The 17,563-nt window shown below is 39.9% G+C and overlaps 1 protein-coding gene across 4 annotated transcripts in view; it reads left to right on the top strand.

Annotated features, from left to right (window-relative positions):
- The window catches only part of SPTBN1 (spectrin beta, non-erythrocytic 1), a 205,392-nt gene that overhangs the window by 118,047 nt on the left and 69,782 nt on the right, over window positions 1-17,563 (top strand). For all 4 annotated transcript variants that reach the window (XM_063301496.1, XM_063301503.1, XM_063301479.1 and 1 more), the window contains one exon: window positions 9,245-9,396. In XM_063301496.1, the coding sequence (XP_063157566.1) occupies window positions 9,245-9,396 (152 nt within the window). The remainder of the gene's footprint in view (window positions 1-9,244; window positions 9,397-17,563) is intronic.

Here is a 17,563-nt window from a genome sequence, read left to right as displayed (position 1 = left end):
CTCTGATTGTGGATTTTTCCTTGCCTCATTCAATAATGTCTAATCATGTCAAGAAAATTCTAATCTCAGAAAGCACTGAGAGCCCAATGATGTTAACCCTAACCCTGAGAAATGTATTTTATCCATAATTCCAGTGTTATCTCTGCATGAGTAAGTGTTGAAGGTTTGTTCCCTTTTGTTCAAGAGGTACGCCCCCAAAAGTGGCTTGTATGGATATAGCATATCCGCTCTTGTTCAGTCAAATAGTTCATTTTTTAAAAGCAAATCTTTTGGGTATGTGAAATTAATATACCTTCAACTCTGCTTCAAGGTAGTTTTTTGTAGGGGAAAAAATCCCTCTGCATAGCTGTTTTCTTCTGGTGTGATCAGGTACAAATCAGGATTTTTAATTCTGTTTGCATGCTTCTGTTAAATTCCTTTTCTGTACTCATCCAATTTTGATAATAAAAGAAGGAAAAATATTTTCATACAACATACTGTGGAGTGTTGCAGGATATCATGATGATAGATAGCAGAGCCTTTAGAAAATGACTAGATGAGTATATAGTACTTATGCCTGTCTGTAGCTTGGAATCTTAGCAAAAGGAACACTTTCTGTTTTCAGAGACCATGTGCTTGTTACCATCAAGTGCTAGGGCAAACTGCTCTGGACTGGGAAGCTAAGCAGGGTAGCTGGTGTTGGTAGTGCTTGGATGGGAGACCATTTGTGAATTCCAGGGCTGTTGGCAAAACTGGAAAATAAAAAAAATCCTGGAAAACTGTATTTCTTTTAACAGGAGAATTAAACTATAACATTTGCTGCCATTATTTCCTATCAGTTTACATGACTTAAAGGGGGATCAAACAATAACACTTTGATTACAGTTATTTATATCCTCCTATAGGGTAACAATCCACCCAAAGTTGTTTAAAGTGATATAAACAATTGTAAATAAAAATACAGTAAAGATTATTAAACAAACCTACAAAAGCTTGTAGGGAGTTAACAGCAATGGCCTAGTTGGGATGAGAGTCTGAGAAAGCCCCTGGGTTGGTTTTCATCTTCCTTTCTCATTCTCATTTTGGGATTCTTCTCAATAGAAGATAATGACCAGGCCCGCAACTAGGGTCTGTGTCACCCGGGGCAAACATGGATTCTGCGCCCCCCCCCACATGGATTGGTGAGGGAGGTGTTAGCCTCCGCCCCCCCCCCCCCGCAGCACGGTGCCCGGGGCACATGTCCCGCTTGCCCCCCCCCCCAGTTGCAGCCCTGATAATGACTACTATTAATCCATGATTATCAGTCATGTTTATATTTTACCTTCAAGTTCAGAAGAAGCAAATTCTGAATACCAGTTCCTGGGGATTGATAGGGTCAAAGGAAGCTTTTGTCTTTCTGCTCCTGCTGTTTATGAGTTTCCTGTGAACATCTGATGACCTCAGTAAAAAGGAGAACACTTGACTAGATAGAAGTTTAGTCTAACCCAATGGAACCTCCCCAGAGTACATCTTTCTGGTCATTGCTGGAAAGAAGAATGCTGAATAAGGCAAGCCAGTGATTTCATCTGTCAATTTCCTATTTGAAGGCTACATTTCAGGTGCTGCACAAGATATCTAAGATGCTGCAAAAGCTGTTTCCTATGTTGGAAAGCTCTTTGTCATGTCACAGGAACAGCCAGACACTCTGACACGCAGATATAGATCCTTTCTGACCAAAGATTGTCCAGCTATCTTGTCCATTCATGGTATTGCTGAACTGGCAGAGCCATCCTGTCAGCTGGAGCAAGCAGGGAAGAAAAGCTGGTGTGTGTCAGCTCTCATCTTGCCCCCAAAATATTGTGGAGTTCTGGATGTGACTTTGAAAAACAAGCATTCTCAATCAATCAATCAATCAATTAATTAATTAATTAAAAACAACAACAATCTAAGAAGGATGCCACATTTAGTTAGTCTGGTTGTAGCTTTATATCTTAGTAGCTTCCATTTTCAAGTTAAAAATGGCAAGAACACCATGTATAAAGAGGCTGAGGTTGTTTGTGAAACTCCTAATGCCATTAAATAGTCAGCAGGTGTTTCATTACACAGCAAACCAAAACAGCTTTTTAAAAAAAATTGCAGTGATTTTCAGAGTGCCCGCTGCCGAAATGGGCAAATGTTCCTGCCATGCCAGTTACACGTCTTAGAATGTAGTGTATATTCAATGTGTGAAGCACAGCTGGGGGATTCTCCATTTTGTTGGACACACTGGGACTCCCTGCACATGCATGGAATAGTTTCCTTCGGGAAAGTTTATTTATTTATTTATTATTCAAATTCAATTACCGCCCATCTCCCCCAAAAGAGGGACTCTGGGCAGTTCATGGAATGTTCCCAGCAAGCAGGAGCGGTAGTTTCAGCAGAGATTAAGAAGATCAGGCGATGATGGGGAAATAAAACCATATGAAGATGATTATATGAAAAACCCATGCAGTTAATATTTGGCAAAACAAACAGGAAAAATAAATAACATAATATTGGAAGTTATAATCCCAACCCATTTAAAGGACACCAGATTGGGAAAGGCTAGTCTCTATGAATACTGGAAGTTCTGTTGATGGCAGAACATGCTCTAACATGATGGATATATTCAGGGGGAGCAAGGGGAGTAAATCAAGATATGTGTCAGGATACCTTTATCCAATGATGCAAGTTACATAATTTGCATCATTTGTGCAGTGATATCATGATGACTTTTACTGAATGCCAATGTCTGATGCAGCCATTTTGCTGAAGTTAAACAGATTTAGATGTACAGTGTCTTAGGGGTATCCAGGTGGGATATAACTGCCCAGAGTCCCTCTTTTGGGGGAGATGGGTGGTAGCAAAATTTGAATAATAATAATAATAATAATAATAATAATAATAATAATATATTAAATAAATACATGCAGACTTTCATATGGAATATTTTTAGATTTTTGCAATATGGTAGAATAACTTTTGCTATTGACCAGATTAAAAATAATAATTTTTAATGTATTTATTTATTCAATTTTGGCACTGCCTGACTCCAGACGATTCTGGGCTGTTCCCAATGTAACAATAAGAAATTAACATAATATATTGATAAAGTATGTCTTTTGATTTGTTGATGTTGATTTGTTACTAGCCACCAGCAGAATTATTGTTAAGTCAACATGCATAGGAAAATATCTGTTAATATTTTCCATCAGTAAAATATAATATTATTTTATGTCAATGTAGAAAAAGGATTTGTTCCTCTCTCCCAGTGTTTTGAGATTATACCATACTTAGAGAAGAGCACCTCAATTTTCATGACTCAATTCCTCCATGTGTATTTCTAGATAAGACAGTGCTAGCAATGTGGTTTCCACATTTTTTTCTTTTTAGTGATCTAATGAAGTAGCCACTTCCTACTTCAGCCTATTAATATTATTTGGCTTCAGCAACCTCACCTTACAATGTGGACAGTGACTATTTGCAGAGGAGCACTTCCTTTATCCATGGATCTGGTCCTCAAGATTTTAAAACCTTGGGAAATCAGAGAGAAATCTCTACACATGGAAGATAACAAATAGAGTTGGTCTCCCCATGTAAAGGTTATTGAGAAGGTGAAGAAAAAGAAGCTAGGATAGTTATCCTTTCCCTGTGGCTTATAGTTAGGTCAAGAATTGCTGCCCTGATTTATCTGGAAGCATTGTGTTGAATAAAGGAACACACTGCCTGTGGCCCTCCAGATATAGCTGAACTACAGTTCTCAGCATCATTCACCCATTAGCATGCTTCCTGGGAGTACAGGTGTCATGTTCACTGTTTCAATGTGCACTGTACATCGTAACGTTTCACATGCCATGGTGCTGATGCGCGTTTCTGTTGGGAGGGAGCTGCTGTGAAACCTTGTGCCAAGCTCTGTTCATTTCAATGGAATGTGTTTGGGTTATGTGCTCTGTTCAAGGACTTTTCCCGCGGACCATCAGAAGCCGTTAGGAGCACCTGGGATTGTGAGCCTGGGAAGATTCTACGGGGGGAGGGATCTCGTTTGTACCGAGGGTTTTTTAGTTTGCATTTGGCGCGCTTTTTCCATTCTCAGCTTTCTTTGTGAACCTGTATACTATTCTTTAATAAATCAGATATCTTTGTGATCCTGCTCATGAGTCTGATGGTGTTTAGAATAGGCAATCATTACAACAGATATTGTAATTTTGTAATATCTAGAGTGCCACAAGTTGCATTTCTCTGGCCTAGATTGTCACCTGTCCAAAATGTTGCCACAATCTGCATTAGAGGAGAGCAATTAAATATTTAAAGTGGAAAGAACAAAGAGATAAGAAATTTAATCACTCTGCATGTTGCCACAAGGTAACCGTGCCTTCAAAACAGTTCCCTCCAGATATAATGACATAGTCTAATAAAAAGTTGCCCTGGAAGGATAATAAATATATCTGAAAAAGGGCTCACAGAGAAAATAATTTCAAATCCTTCCTAAAAGTTACTTCAAAATACTTTTATCACCCTGTACAATGTATGTCATTACAGTTGTGTGTGTAAAATAAAGGACATTAAATGGTCAGTTGATGATCTGTCTGGAGTTGGAGCTCAAGTGCATCAACAAGCTGACAGTTGGCTGAACAAAGAATTGTAAAAATATTCCTGAAAATTAAGTGGATTCTTTTTGCGTTTGGCTTTCTGTTAAATCTGATTAATTTCAAGCCTGATACAGTTTTAGAACAATTCATACCCATTACTTGGTTTTCTTTTACCCCTTTTTGCCTTTCAGTTAGAAGAGTTAAATCTGCAAAGAACCAACAGGCAAAATTCTTTCTGGTAGTGTTATTGGTGGTTGTCTTATGCCTATTTACTTGCAATTGTTTGCCAGCTTTCATTTGAAAAGCAAGCCTATTGTACTTCAGAATCAATCTAAATTAAATAGAATATCTGTTAAGATAAAAGCCCGTACTGTGTTTTGGTAGACGTAAGAGTTACAAGGGGTAAATAAGAGACAGAAGATACCATCAGTGCTGCTCTTTGACATTCTCCATCCCTGTTTACTCATACAGCTTATAATTCAAAGTAGCATGAAGAGAGATGTAAAATCAAGTAAAACAATCTACTTAAACATATGTAAGAAATAACAAATCATAAAATAGGTTAAAATTAACAAAATGGAAATTACTCAGTAATAATTTGCAGGAGACCAGTGTCAGTGAGGTCTCTGGCAGCCAAGTCACATCACTTCTCCAATGAAAACGTATCGGAGCAGAAACCTGTGATGCATTTGGAAGGGGCTGGGACATTGGGTGTGGAGTCAGGTCAAGGTCTGACTGCTGTGACATTTTCTCCTTCTTGCTTGTCAGTTCCTGCTCATCAGATTCTACTCAGCCAGTCTCATTTTTGTGCATGGACTGGAAGGCCTGGGAAGGAGGGGGTGTTTCGTGACTCAACCTGAATTATATCTGTGGAGGGCCAGGAGTTGAGGTGGAGAGTGGTGATGGAGCACTGTGGTTGATTGGTTGGTCAGTTGGCTATGATCTCTTGGGTGGGCAAGGCTGGGAGTAGTCAGTTGGGTTTCATGGCCTGGGATTGGGGAAGTGAGGCTAGAATGGGATTCTGGGGAAAGGAGAAGGCACGCAAAACTATCAAAATCATAATGGGCAGAGGAATCTAAAGGTGGGCTGCTCTCAGGATTGGTGGGGCTGATAGTTGAGATTGTCCCCTCCTGCTGGTCCTTAGCATTCACCCCCAGTGCCAAGTCACTGGGACCTAGGTGGGCCCTGAGCTCTGGATGCTGCTGTTGAAGGCATGCTCAGTATGTAAGACCATTCTCATCCATGTTTGATTATGGGCAAGCATCTGACTAGTATATATAACCTATACCTGGGTAACTCCAGAGTGGAGAGTTCCCCTCTTAGAGACATGTCCACCTGGGTTTCAAGTCTGGCATCAGCCATGAGCCTAGGATAGGAACATTGGGGTGGAATTGTCTTCTTAGAGGATTTAATAGTTTTCAGAGGCTCTGCTCAGCAGATAAGAAGTTGTGAGACCCTTTGGCTTACGTTGGGGTCTAGGGAGCTGTTAAGCTTGTTGCTGCTGTATTGGCCTCCCTGCTGCACAGTAACATTCCTGCCTGAAGTGCTTGTTTCTGTTGCTGGATTGGCAGTGGCTTATAGTTCTTGGGGATTTTAACCTGCCCCCAGTGACACAGAATCTGGAACGTCATCTTGATGACATCTCAGGATTCATGGCCACAATGGCAACTGTGGACCTGACCCAATTTATAAAAGGGTTGGCATGTGCCAAGGGTCTCACATTAGATCTAGTTTTTGTCTCAGGGCAATTGCAGTGTGATCTGGTACTGGAGGACATTACCACCAGTCCTTTAACATGGTCTAACTATTCTCTAAAGACCTTTTAGCTTACCAGTGCTGCCCTCCTCCCCACTCCCCAGAAGATGGGAGCCATTAGACCAGTTTATTGCAGTGATAGAAATATGGTATTGTGTGGTCAGCTGGGATGAGTTTGAGTCTGTAACTCCTGAGGAAAAGGAAGGATCCTCAAGACTATTAGTCTGGCCACTGTTTTGTTAAATCCATGCCCCTTGTGAAGGCTTCCTGGGAGATGGCATCTTGTTGGGTCCATGTAGTAGTATTGTGTTCATTGAAGGAGAGGGTAGTTCCTCCATTCTTGAAGGAGGTGTTGATATGCCCCCTACTTAAGAAGTCATCACTGATTCAACTGTTCTGGACAGTCTTTGTCCAGTCTCCAGGCTTCCCTTTTTAGAGAAAGTGGTTGGGCTACAGCTTCAAAGGAGCTTGAAGGAAATGGGTTATGTGGACCCTTTTCAGTTGGATTTCAGACTAGGTCATAGTACAGAAATGGCATTGGTTGTGCTTGTTGAAGACCTTTGGCAAAGCCAGGATGGGGTGGTGCAACTGTTCTGGTTCTTGATCTGTCTGTGGCTTTTGATAACATCAACCATAATATTCCTCTGGACCACTTATGGGGATTAGAAGTGGGCCTGGGTGGTGGTATCATGTTGCAGTGGTAGTGCTCCTTTCTCTGTGGCTGTCCCCAGTCACTAGTGGAAAGGGGCAGAGACTCCTGACATCTGGGGTGCCATTTGGAGTGCCACATCTGGGGCTCAATGCTGTCCCCTTCCTACATGATAATATCTACATGAAACCACTGGGTGAGATCATCTATCAGTTTGGGTGAGATCATCTATCAGTATGCTAATGATACTCAGTTGTGTATCTTGATCCCAGGCTGATCAAGTGATGCTGTTGAGGACTTGTCCCAGTGTTTGGAGGCTGTGAGGATCTGGATAGTGAGGAACAGACTTAAGCTCAACCCTAGCAAGACTAAAGGGCTGTGAGTATTTAGGCTACTCAGAACTGGAGACTTTCCATCTTTAGCCCAGAGTGGGATTGCAGTTGCCAGTTCAGGACTAGTACACAAGTTGGGGGTGTTTCTGGACTCACAGTTCCTGCTTGAGGAGCAGACAGCAGCTCTGGTCAGGAAGGTCTGAAATTCAGGGTGTTAGCTATCACCTATAAAGCCCTTCATAGCATGGAGCCTGTCTGTCTGAGGGACTGTCTGTCTCCTCTAGTGTCTGTCCATCCTCTTTGATCTGACAGGGTTGGCATGCTTCAGCTCCCACTAATTAAACAAATTAATCTGATGGGACCCAGGAACTGAGACTTCTCTGTCATGGTGCCTGTCCTCTGGAATAGCATCCCCACACCCCCCAAGATTCACATTGCTTCTACCTGGCCTTGTTGAAATGGGCCCTAAAACCTGGTTCTCCCTGGGCCTTGGGTTAGGTTGGGTAATGGGGCCCTTGTGGGAACGAAAATATTGGTTTTATTTTTTCTTGATATTTACTATTTTTTGCCTCGTTGTTCTTAATTTGTTTTTAATACTGTATGCAGACCAGAGTCGCTATGGAGGTGGCTGCCCTTTTAAATGTCATAAATAAATAAGCAAATTTAGTCTTCAAATGTTTATTCTGTGAGTTTTACAGAGACACCCAAGTCTAATTCTCTCAGATTAAATGCCCCACTCTACATGTTCCGATATATCATTCATGATTAGAAGTCCTCCATGGGTGGGGTAGTAAGTGTAGAGGACACAGAGAATGGCCTTGATGGACAGTGGGAAGATCTGTTAACTAAGGCAACGATCAGAGCCCATTGAGCCCATTCCAAGAACAACCTTAAGAAAATGCCTCAGATAGGCCCCTCCCTAATTCAGACAAAGATAAAGTGATGGAGGAGGGAAACACATTCAAACCTGCAAGATTCTCTTATTGTAACTGCTCTAATTAATTTTATATGGTACACATATGGCATTTGTTTCTTAGTCTGGTCTACCTTATAAGGTGGACAGTAGGATCTTTACTGATCCAGGATTGCACCTTGTATAGAAAAGTCCTCCATCTGTTTACTGATACATGGCCACTTACTATACACACAACTGAACAATATGATGAGCATGCAGTTGTTGGGGATGATGGATTGTGGGGCTCATGGATGAGTCTCTCATGTGTTATTTGAATATGTTGTGGCAGTAGTCTGAAGTTTTATAGAATCACATCACTTCTAAGTGCTTGAGAGTATCACTGAAAACATCTTGCTCTTTGCTGATGCTTGTGCAGAGCCAACATTGTATATTGGACATGTTGTAAGTGACTACATGAGAAGTAGCCAAATTAAAATTAAAATTATTCTGAACAAATCTCACTCAGCCATGAAGTTGGACTTGTGACTTGGACTGAGAGAAAGTAACCAGATCAAAGCTTACCACCTTCCCAATCCCTGCCCAGCACATCTGGATGGCAGTAGATAGGAGAAGGGTATAACAATATATGAAGTTAATTTTGGGTTGTGGGAGAGAGATGAACCATGTTCTCTTTATGCTTTTACCAGGATCTGTGATAAACCTTTGCCTCTGGGGCCTGAAAGTTTGTTTAAGGATTATAAGCCACGGTAACAGATTAGTGGCAACACATGTGATATGCATATAGATAGTCTAGGCTCAAATCATTGTATCCCTAACTAAAACAAAAGTTAGGAAACAGAATCTGGAAGCACTCTTGGAGAATTGCTGCCGGATGGAATTGAAGGTACTGGGCTATCTGAATGAGTAGCATAACTCAGTGTAGGCCATGAAGTATGGTCAAAGAAATGCCTTGTCCAGATGCTCTTTGTGTTTTAAAAATAGTTTCTTATGACTAAACTTTACCATATATTTTCTTCTTCTTCACTAGATGAGCGAGAGGCAGTGCAGAAAAAGACATTCACTAAGTGGGTTAACTCTCACTTGGCACGTGTATCCTGTAGAATTACAGACTTGTACACTGATCTTCGTGATGGACGAATGCTTATCAAACTGTTGGAAGTTCTTTCAGGAGAGAGACTTGTAAGTTTCTGTTTCAGATATTCCAATGCCAATTCTTGGTACTCTTAAGCCTTTTGCAGTTTCCTTTTATAAAGCAAAGTACAAAATCAAAATACTTATTGAATATATTTTATGGGCTAATTTAATATTTGTAGATGACTCCTATTTTTAAGATTTTATTACAGTACTTAAATCTAGTTGAAATATTTGGCTAGTTTCTCATATTTTCTGAACCATGTTCAGTGGCTTATGATTTTTTTTAAGGGAACCTCTATTTATTTGTTTAGAAAAAAAAAAGATAGACTCTTTAACACTTCTGGGTGACTTATCTAAATGCTATCAGTCATAAGCATAAAACTGTAATTGAAATAAGAAAAAAGAAAAAAAAATCACTGAAACTTTAAACATTAAAACATTGGAATGCTAAAATGGCTGGATGAATAAATATGTTTTGAGTCCTTTCCTGAACTTAGGGAGACTTGCTTCATCTCAGTGCAGACTGTTTCATAACATTGGCCCCACAATAGACACAAGAGGCAAAATTGAAAAATGAGAAGAAAGTTCTTGGAATCTTGAGTAATTTCTCCTAACCTACCTTCTTCATGGTGTAGTAAATGCATTTCCCATTTTTAAAATCATAATAAAAATGTGTTTAGAGGGAGCTTCTTGATGTTTATTCCAGAACTATAATAAAAAGTGACATAAAAACAGGTCTATTCAAATTTTTAAAAAACTGCCAAACTATTTTATACATTTGCCAAGAGAAAGTGCATTCTTTCCTATTCTTTATCATCAGCATCGCATCTGAGAAAAATAAGTATAGTAAGAAATAGAATAATAGATTTGCCTTAGGCAAAAATCAACTCCTAAACTTGTCATAATACATCTACAGTTCTCTGTATTTTCAATCCATTGTGGAAGAGCCACTACAGTGCAGTGGTTAAGGTGTTGGACTAGGAGTGGGGAGACCCAAGATCTAGCCCACCCTTAGCCACCAGGGCCAGTCAGTCTTTTCCAGCCCAACCTACTTTACAGGGTGGTTATTGTGAGGAAAAAGAGGAACGTTACGTATTCTTCCTTGAGCTGCTGTTACCTCTTTCCCCCCCAACACTGATCTCTTCCTCCCCCCAAACACTGACTGGAACTGGCCACAGAGAAAGGAGGAGAACCACTGCCAAACAGTGCCTCCCACGCCCAACCCCCGAAGCCAGTCTAGAAGGTTTCCATGGTTGATGGTATCAAAAGCTGCTGAGAGACCCAGGAGAGCCAAGATGGTTGTATCACCCACATCTCAAGCCCTCCAAGGTCATCAGCAAGTGCAACCAATGCCATCTCAGTACTGTACCCTGGCCTGAACCCAGACTGAAAAGGGTCCAGATAATCTGCTTCATCCAGGGTCCTATGAAGCTGAGCACCAACCACCATCTCAACAACCTTCCCCCAGAAGGGAAGGTTGGAGACTGGGCAAAAGTTGCCTAACATGGTTGGGTCCAAGGATGGCCTCTTGAGAAGAGGGAACACCACCCCCTCCTTCAAGGCAGGTGGTATCACCCCCTCCCGCAAAGAGGTATGAACCACCACTTGAACCCAACCATATGCCACCTCCAGGGAGCCCTTAACCAACCAGGAGGGTCATGGGTCCAGAATGCAGGTGGCTGAGCTCACAGCCACGAGGACCTTGTCACAGCCATTTTGCAGCATGGAACAAAATGGTGTCCATGTAGTTTTTGCCTTGGAGTCACCCCATATTCAGGGCAAGAAAACTACCAAACAATATTCTTTTATCCCAGATTAAGTCCTTTCTGCCATGTGGGCCAGGGATCTTTGATCTATTGATGAGGCACATTGAATCTATTCACCTAGTCACCAAAATTGTTATCTCAACTTAAACAGTTTTAACTTATGGTGCTGATACTCAGCTCCATCTGGCTTTGATTGTATTCAGTAATGTTGTCAGCGATTTGTTTACTATATGACTTTTGCTGTGCTGAGTAACTTACATACTTAGTTATGTAAATATTTATAAACCACCTTTCATCAGAAGAAACTAGCACATTAAACCTAGAGATAGGAATAGAATAGAATAGAATAGAATAGAATAGAATAGAATAGAATAGAATAGCCATAAGTTGCAATAAAATAAAATAGGAACATGCCTCTATTCTTAGATGCCTGTTTATTGGGCTCAGACCAGGACTTCTGCATTGTCCCAGGCTATAGAATGCATTCCTTAGCTGTTCATAATTTTTAGCACTGATTTTCATCTATATTTCTTATTTTTGCATTTCTGTTTTACTTATTGATAGCCATCTTGAAGTGGGATATGAATCAAATAAATACACATTGCATGCAGTCTAGCTTATTTATTATTTATTATTTACTTATTCATTTATTGTTTATATTGCTGTCAACAAATCTCAGTGGTTTACAGTGCACTTCATCCCAAAACATGCATGGTAAACAATATTTTAAAAGTCTACAGTTAACAAAGTAACATTAATACCAAATAGCACACATAGACATTAAAATAACTGAACCTCTGATAAAATGTGACCATATTTTTATTAAATGCCAAAAAGAGCAAATCTCTTTAGAATCATCATGACAATTTATATAACAGGTCCTTTTTTAGCACAGTTCCTTCATTCATAAAATGAATGTGATTTTAGTAATCCATGTTTTAAAAATATTGTAACATTCCTTCAACTACAAATAAGCATCAATATAAGGCAGTTTGCTGGCATTTCACTGTGTTTCAAAACTCATTTGTTGAAACTCTTCTGCTTATTCTTCTGTTCATATCCTAATATTTATTTTGCACTGAGTATACCAGGCTATTATACGGTCTCATACTATACAGTGATAGCATGTTTGGAACTAAGGGCATCTCCATTTTGCAATCTAGAATTTAGATAAGCTGTCACTAAGAACCATTTCCAATATTGCATCTCCTTGTTTGTTTTTTTGGAAATGTGTCCTAAGGCTTCAGAATACTGGAATGAGTGAATGCAAGTGTAAGCCATCCATTTTGGGGGGAAATTTTGAAAGCCGTTGGGATCTGGATGGGATGAAGCAGACTAAAATTGAATCCTAGCAAGATGGAGTATGTCCATCACAGCTCTTTGTTGGCTCCAGTGTTCTTTCTTGAAGGCAAAACACAATTCCCGAGGGAGCAGGTCCATGACTTGGTGGTCTCCTAGTCTCAGGACTACTGTTATGTCAAAGGCCATAGCCAGAAGATCCTTTGCCTGGCTGCAGCTAGTACACCACTTGAGCTGGAAGTCCCTAATAGAGGGACTCACTCTACTCATCCATGCATGCTTCTACATGGGGCTGATTTTGAAGACCACCCCAAAATTGAAGTTGGTTCAAAATCTAGCTACTTGTTGTCTGGTGCTCAGCATCATGAGTATGTTATACCTATCCTGCGGGCCCATCATTTTGATGTCATGTTGTTGAACTACTCCCTGTGATGTTCTTTCTTATTGTGGATATTTTTATTTATTTATTTTTATTATGTAATTCTTTATTTTTTCTATCAGTATGATTACTGTGTTCATTTCCAGGAGTTTGGCTAGATTTGGTGGCATACAAATCTAATAAATAAATTACCTATTTCTAATATTTTCATGTCAACATTTAAATATTACTTCAAAAACCCTTTTAGCCATTCTCTGTTTGAAGCAATTGTATCTAAGGACAATATGGATTTCTGAGTTAAGTGTTCATCTATGTGTTCTTTTAATTTCATTTGTCTTAGATCTATTAATTTTTAAGTGATTCTGTACAGTCTCCTTATTCCTGTAAGACGTTTCATGGCATGATATCTTTTTTTTACTTGTTGACTCAATCCAGAATCTATTTTAAGAGAGCAGAGAAAAATGAGAGATATTGTTTTCACTTAATAAAATACCTAACAAAGGCACTGGGCCAGCACTCCCTAAACTAGTGCCATTCAGGTAATTAGGATTACAGCTTCCAGAGTTGCCAAGCAGCAAGGCCAGCACTGTATTCTCAGTGCAGCTGGGGGGAACCTGGGTTGGGAAGGATGAATTGGAGAAATAAGCACATTTTAAATTAGAAGTCTAGCACATAAAGTCAGTTGACCAAAAGACACATTTGAAAAAAAAAATTGCACATTAAATGTAAAAATGCTCCATGAATGTAAAATGGCTACAGTGTTTTCTCCCTTTCCAACCACATACGCCGACACACAATGCACTGTTATATGAAAATGGTATGTGTCTAGTCCTTTAACAATAATTGATTTATAATTTGTGTGAGCCCAAAGGTCAGCTCACATAAGCAGAATCTCTTTGATGAATTTCGCCCTTTGCAGCATGAAGAGTATGTGGCGGGGGGAGATTAAAAGGCATTTAGATTGCCTGGTTTATGTGTGCCCAGCTCCTAACCGAAAATCTTAAACAAACATTAAAACAATGAAGCAAGAAGCAGGTTTGCATTCCTTGCCATCCAGCTTCCTTATCCTACATTACTGGTTTCGTAATCTGACTTCAAGGATTGAAAATTATTTATTACTTCTGTGACTATTTTTCTGGAGTAGGGATTAAAGCTTACCTTTCCAAGTCCAGGGTCATCATACTGTTTTTCCACAAGACCAAAGCAGGTCTCTGCATTTAAAAACTGCTTCACTCCATTCTTCATAAATACATAATATACCCACAAACTGTTACCATAAATATTTCACTTTATTCTTAGAGGCAAAAATGTTAGACTGGACATTATAGAACACAAAGTCATTTTATATGTCCGTACATAAATAGCCTCACAAGTGTCAGCACCTTGTTTATTAAAAAAAAACCTAGCTTACTAAGAGAGTAGTGGCTTCTGTTTCTGTGGACAACACTGGAACACCAAACCCTTTCTCTACCAGCTTGCTTCCGTTCATTTCTTGCACTAATTCCCAGGGCCCAGGGGAATTACTAAATGTCTCTGTGTAAATAACCATGTGGTACCTTACTTTTAGCTATGTATATCAGGGTTTTTGCCCAGAAGCTCTGCACTTTGGGTAAGTTTCTTTTATGCTAAATGCTGGCCAATCTTGGCAATGTTCTCACTTCACGTGGACAAAGACGTTCTCCTAAAACGGAGGTGGGCATTCCGCAGCCCTCCCCAGTCCCTTTTCAAACCTCAGAGTTAGCAGGACCGAACAAATATCAGTGTATGGATGTATGTACTGTAGGTTGATACATCACCAACTAGCCTCTCAGCGATTAACACTAAAAACAAATTTAAAATAACAACACAAACAGTTAGAATAGCAGTTAAACAAACAGACAAAACAAGTTGCACTTACTATAATTAAACTTAACACTTAGAATCAGTAGTTAAAAGCCTGAACAAAAGGAGGTGTGTTAAGGGTCTTTTTAAAAACTAATGATGATGTCAACTCTGCCCAAAGGGTGTTCCAAAAAGCTGGGGTGGCAACAGAAATGAACTCATGGCAACTCTATGCAAAACTCTTCAGAAGATGTTTGTAAGCTGTTCTCTCCGGTAGCCTGGGCTTCAGTGGTAATGATCAGCACTTTCCATTTTGCCTGGGAATGTATTGGCAGCCAGTGCAGTGCTGTAAGCAGAGATGTAAGGCAGTGTTTTCTTATTCTTTACAAAACCAAACTGACTGCCAAGGTTTGTACCAGTTGAAGGTTCTGGATTAGACACAAAGGTAGCTCCACATAGAGTGCATTACTGCGATGAAGTATGTACTGTAGGTTATCAGTTATCTGTACCATAGTTTTTAAAGTCGTTATTTTCCAGAAAGAGGTACAATTGGCATATAAGTTCTTGGCTATTTGTACCATTTGAGAAATTAGAGAAACATTTGAGTTTAGAAGCATCTCCAAACTGCCTATTTGCCCCTTCTGGAAGAGTGTTAGCCCATTCAGGATAGGTAGATCTATCACCTTTCTGGAGTTATGCTCCCTCACAGTGAGCATCTCTGTCTTGTCTGGATTCTGTTTCACTTTTTTACCCCTTATCCAGTCCATTTCCTGAAGATACAGCAAAATAGATTTGAATGTCATCAGCATGAAGATAACACCTAGTTCAGAACCTTCTGTGGTTCTCCTCCAGCAGATGTACATAGATATTGAAAAGCAGTGGAGATAGACTGAAGCCCTGAGGGACACAATGAGCAACTGTCTCTAAGTAACACCATCTGAAATCTGCTGGGCAATAGGAATAGAACCACTGCAAAGCCATGCCTACGGTCCTCATATCTCTCAAAAGGATACCATGGTTCCAGAAGATACCATGGTTGAGGGTATTGAAAGCCACTGAGAGATCAAGAACCAACAGAACCATTCCCTCTCTGTCAGTCTCCAGACAGAGGATTGATTTATCAGGCCAACCAAGCTAATCTTGATCCCATCGCTTTCTTTTAAGTCAACCTGAAATTGGTCCAGACAATCTGCTGCCTCCAGGACTGCCTACAGTTAAGAAGCTATCAGTCTTTCAATCACCTTTGCCAACCATAGTAGGTTGGAGACTGACCTATAATTGCCCCTCTCTGAGGGAACCATGGCAAACTTCTTAAGTCTAATAATTTCCCTCTTTAAGGCATTAATGCCATTAACTAAGGTGTCTCTACATTCTGACTGGGAGTTACAAACCAAGTTATTAAGAATCCAGAGAACATACCTCTCCATATAGTCCATTAATTTCAAAATGACATGAAATCAAGAGCTTACTAGACACTCCCATAGTTGACTTCTGTATCAAACCAGCCTGATTACAAGTGAGTTTATCCATACAAAACTCATGAAAAGCATAACAAGTCTCTAGGATTCACTGGTGGAACTCTGGGAGGATGAGGAGGAAGAGGGGATAGGAGTCAACCCCTTCCCAACCTAAAACAACTTAGGCCAAGAGTGTTCAGATGCAGAAAAAATGGCTTCTCTTGTATATGTATTACTTTAATATAACTCTTTAAGTGGCCTTTATGCTATGTCTTAATGAGATTCAAGTTGGGTCTTCTAGCTCTGCAAACCATTTGCTTTGCCACTTTAACTTTCATAATTCATCCATCTAGGGTGCTTTCAAAAAGGATTTCCTACACATATACCTGTACATGAGAGCCAGTTTTGTGTAATGGTTAAAATGCTGGATGAGGAATGGGAAAACCTGAGTTCTATGCCTCCTTTAGGCTCCAAAGACAGCTGGGAGACCTTGGGCCAGTCAGTCCCTCTCAATCTTAGGAAGAAGGCAATGGAAAACTACTACGTACAATCAGTAAAAAAACAATATTAAGTTCTAGATTCCCTCCTACTGTATCTGACTGGTGATTACATAAAATTATTTATAAACATTGAAATTGCTTCTGGTTACTACCTTTACATCAAATATTTCCTCCTTAAAAACAGAACTCTTTAAGTATCTGAGTTTGCCCTGTTGTGTGACATGTAATGTATCAGGAACCCATTCTTGCTTAAATTTAGTCAATTTTTTTTTCTGGATATATACTGTTAATTTTGCCACTGCTGCATATTCCCCAGGTTTGTGCTGTACATTGTCCAGCATCTGTTAGAATGGTATGGTTTAGAAATTTTGTTAAATAAATAAAACAATGAATGGATTTATACACTGAGCTAAGCCAAAAGCAATAAATTTAATAGCTTAGCATATATAAATTTAAATCCTCTACAAGCACTGTTTATTGGCCATCACGATGGAAGTGGAATGACCATACAGACTCACTCTGAGCCACATGCTGAAAATTTCTGGTGCTGTCTGCAAACTCATGCAACTGGGAGTCTCACATTCCATGTTCTTATCTAGGAGAATTGCTGGGAGAACTGGCTGTTGGCCTGTCTATCTGTATGAAGGAAAAGAATGACTAGAAATAATCCTGCCTTATTTGAAGAGTTCTAGATGAACACTGCTAATTATTCAAGCTCTAGTCTTGTCACAGGAGACTGGAATGCTAAGGTGGGCAGTCAAATGACACCTGGAATTACAGGTAAGCATGGCCTGGGAGAACAAAACGAAGCAGGACATAGGCTGATAGAATTTTGCCAAGACAACTCACTCTGCATAACAAACACTCTCTTCCAACAACCTAAGAGACGGCTTTATACATGGACTTCACCAGATGGACAACACCGAAATCAGATTGGCTACATCCTTTGGAGCCAAAGGTGGCAAACATCTATACAGTGGGTAAAAACAA

The sequence above is a fragment of the Candoia aspera genome, chromosome 1 (genome assembly GCF_035149785.1).
Source record: "Candoia aspera isolate rCanAsp1 chromosome 1, rCanAsp1.hap2, whole genome shotgun sequence".
Classification (NCBI taxonomy): domain Eukaryota; kingdom Metazoa; phylum Chordata; class Lepidosauria; order Squamata; family Boidae; genus Candoia; species Candoia aspera.
Note: the sequence above shows the minus strand (reverse complement) of the source record. Positions and strands in the feature narration are given on the sequence as shown.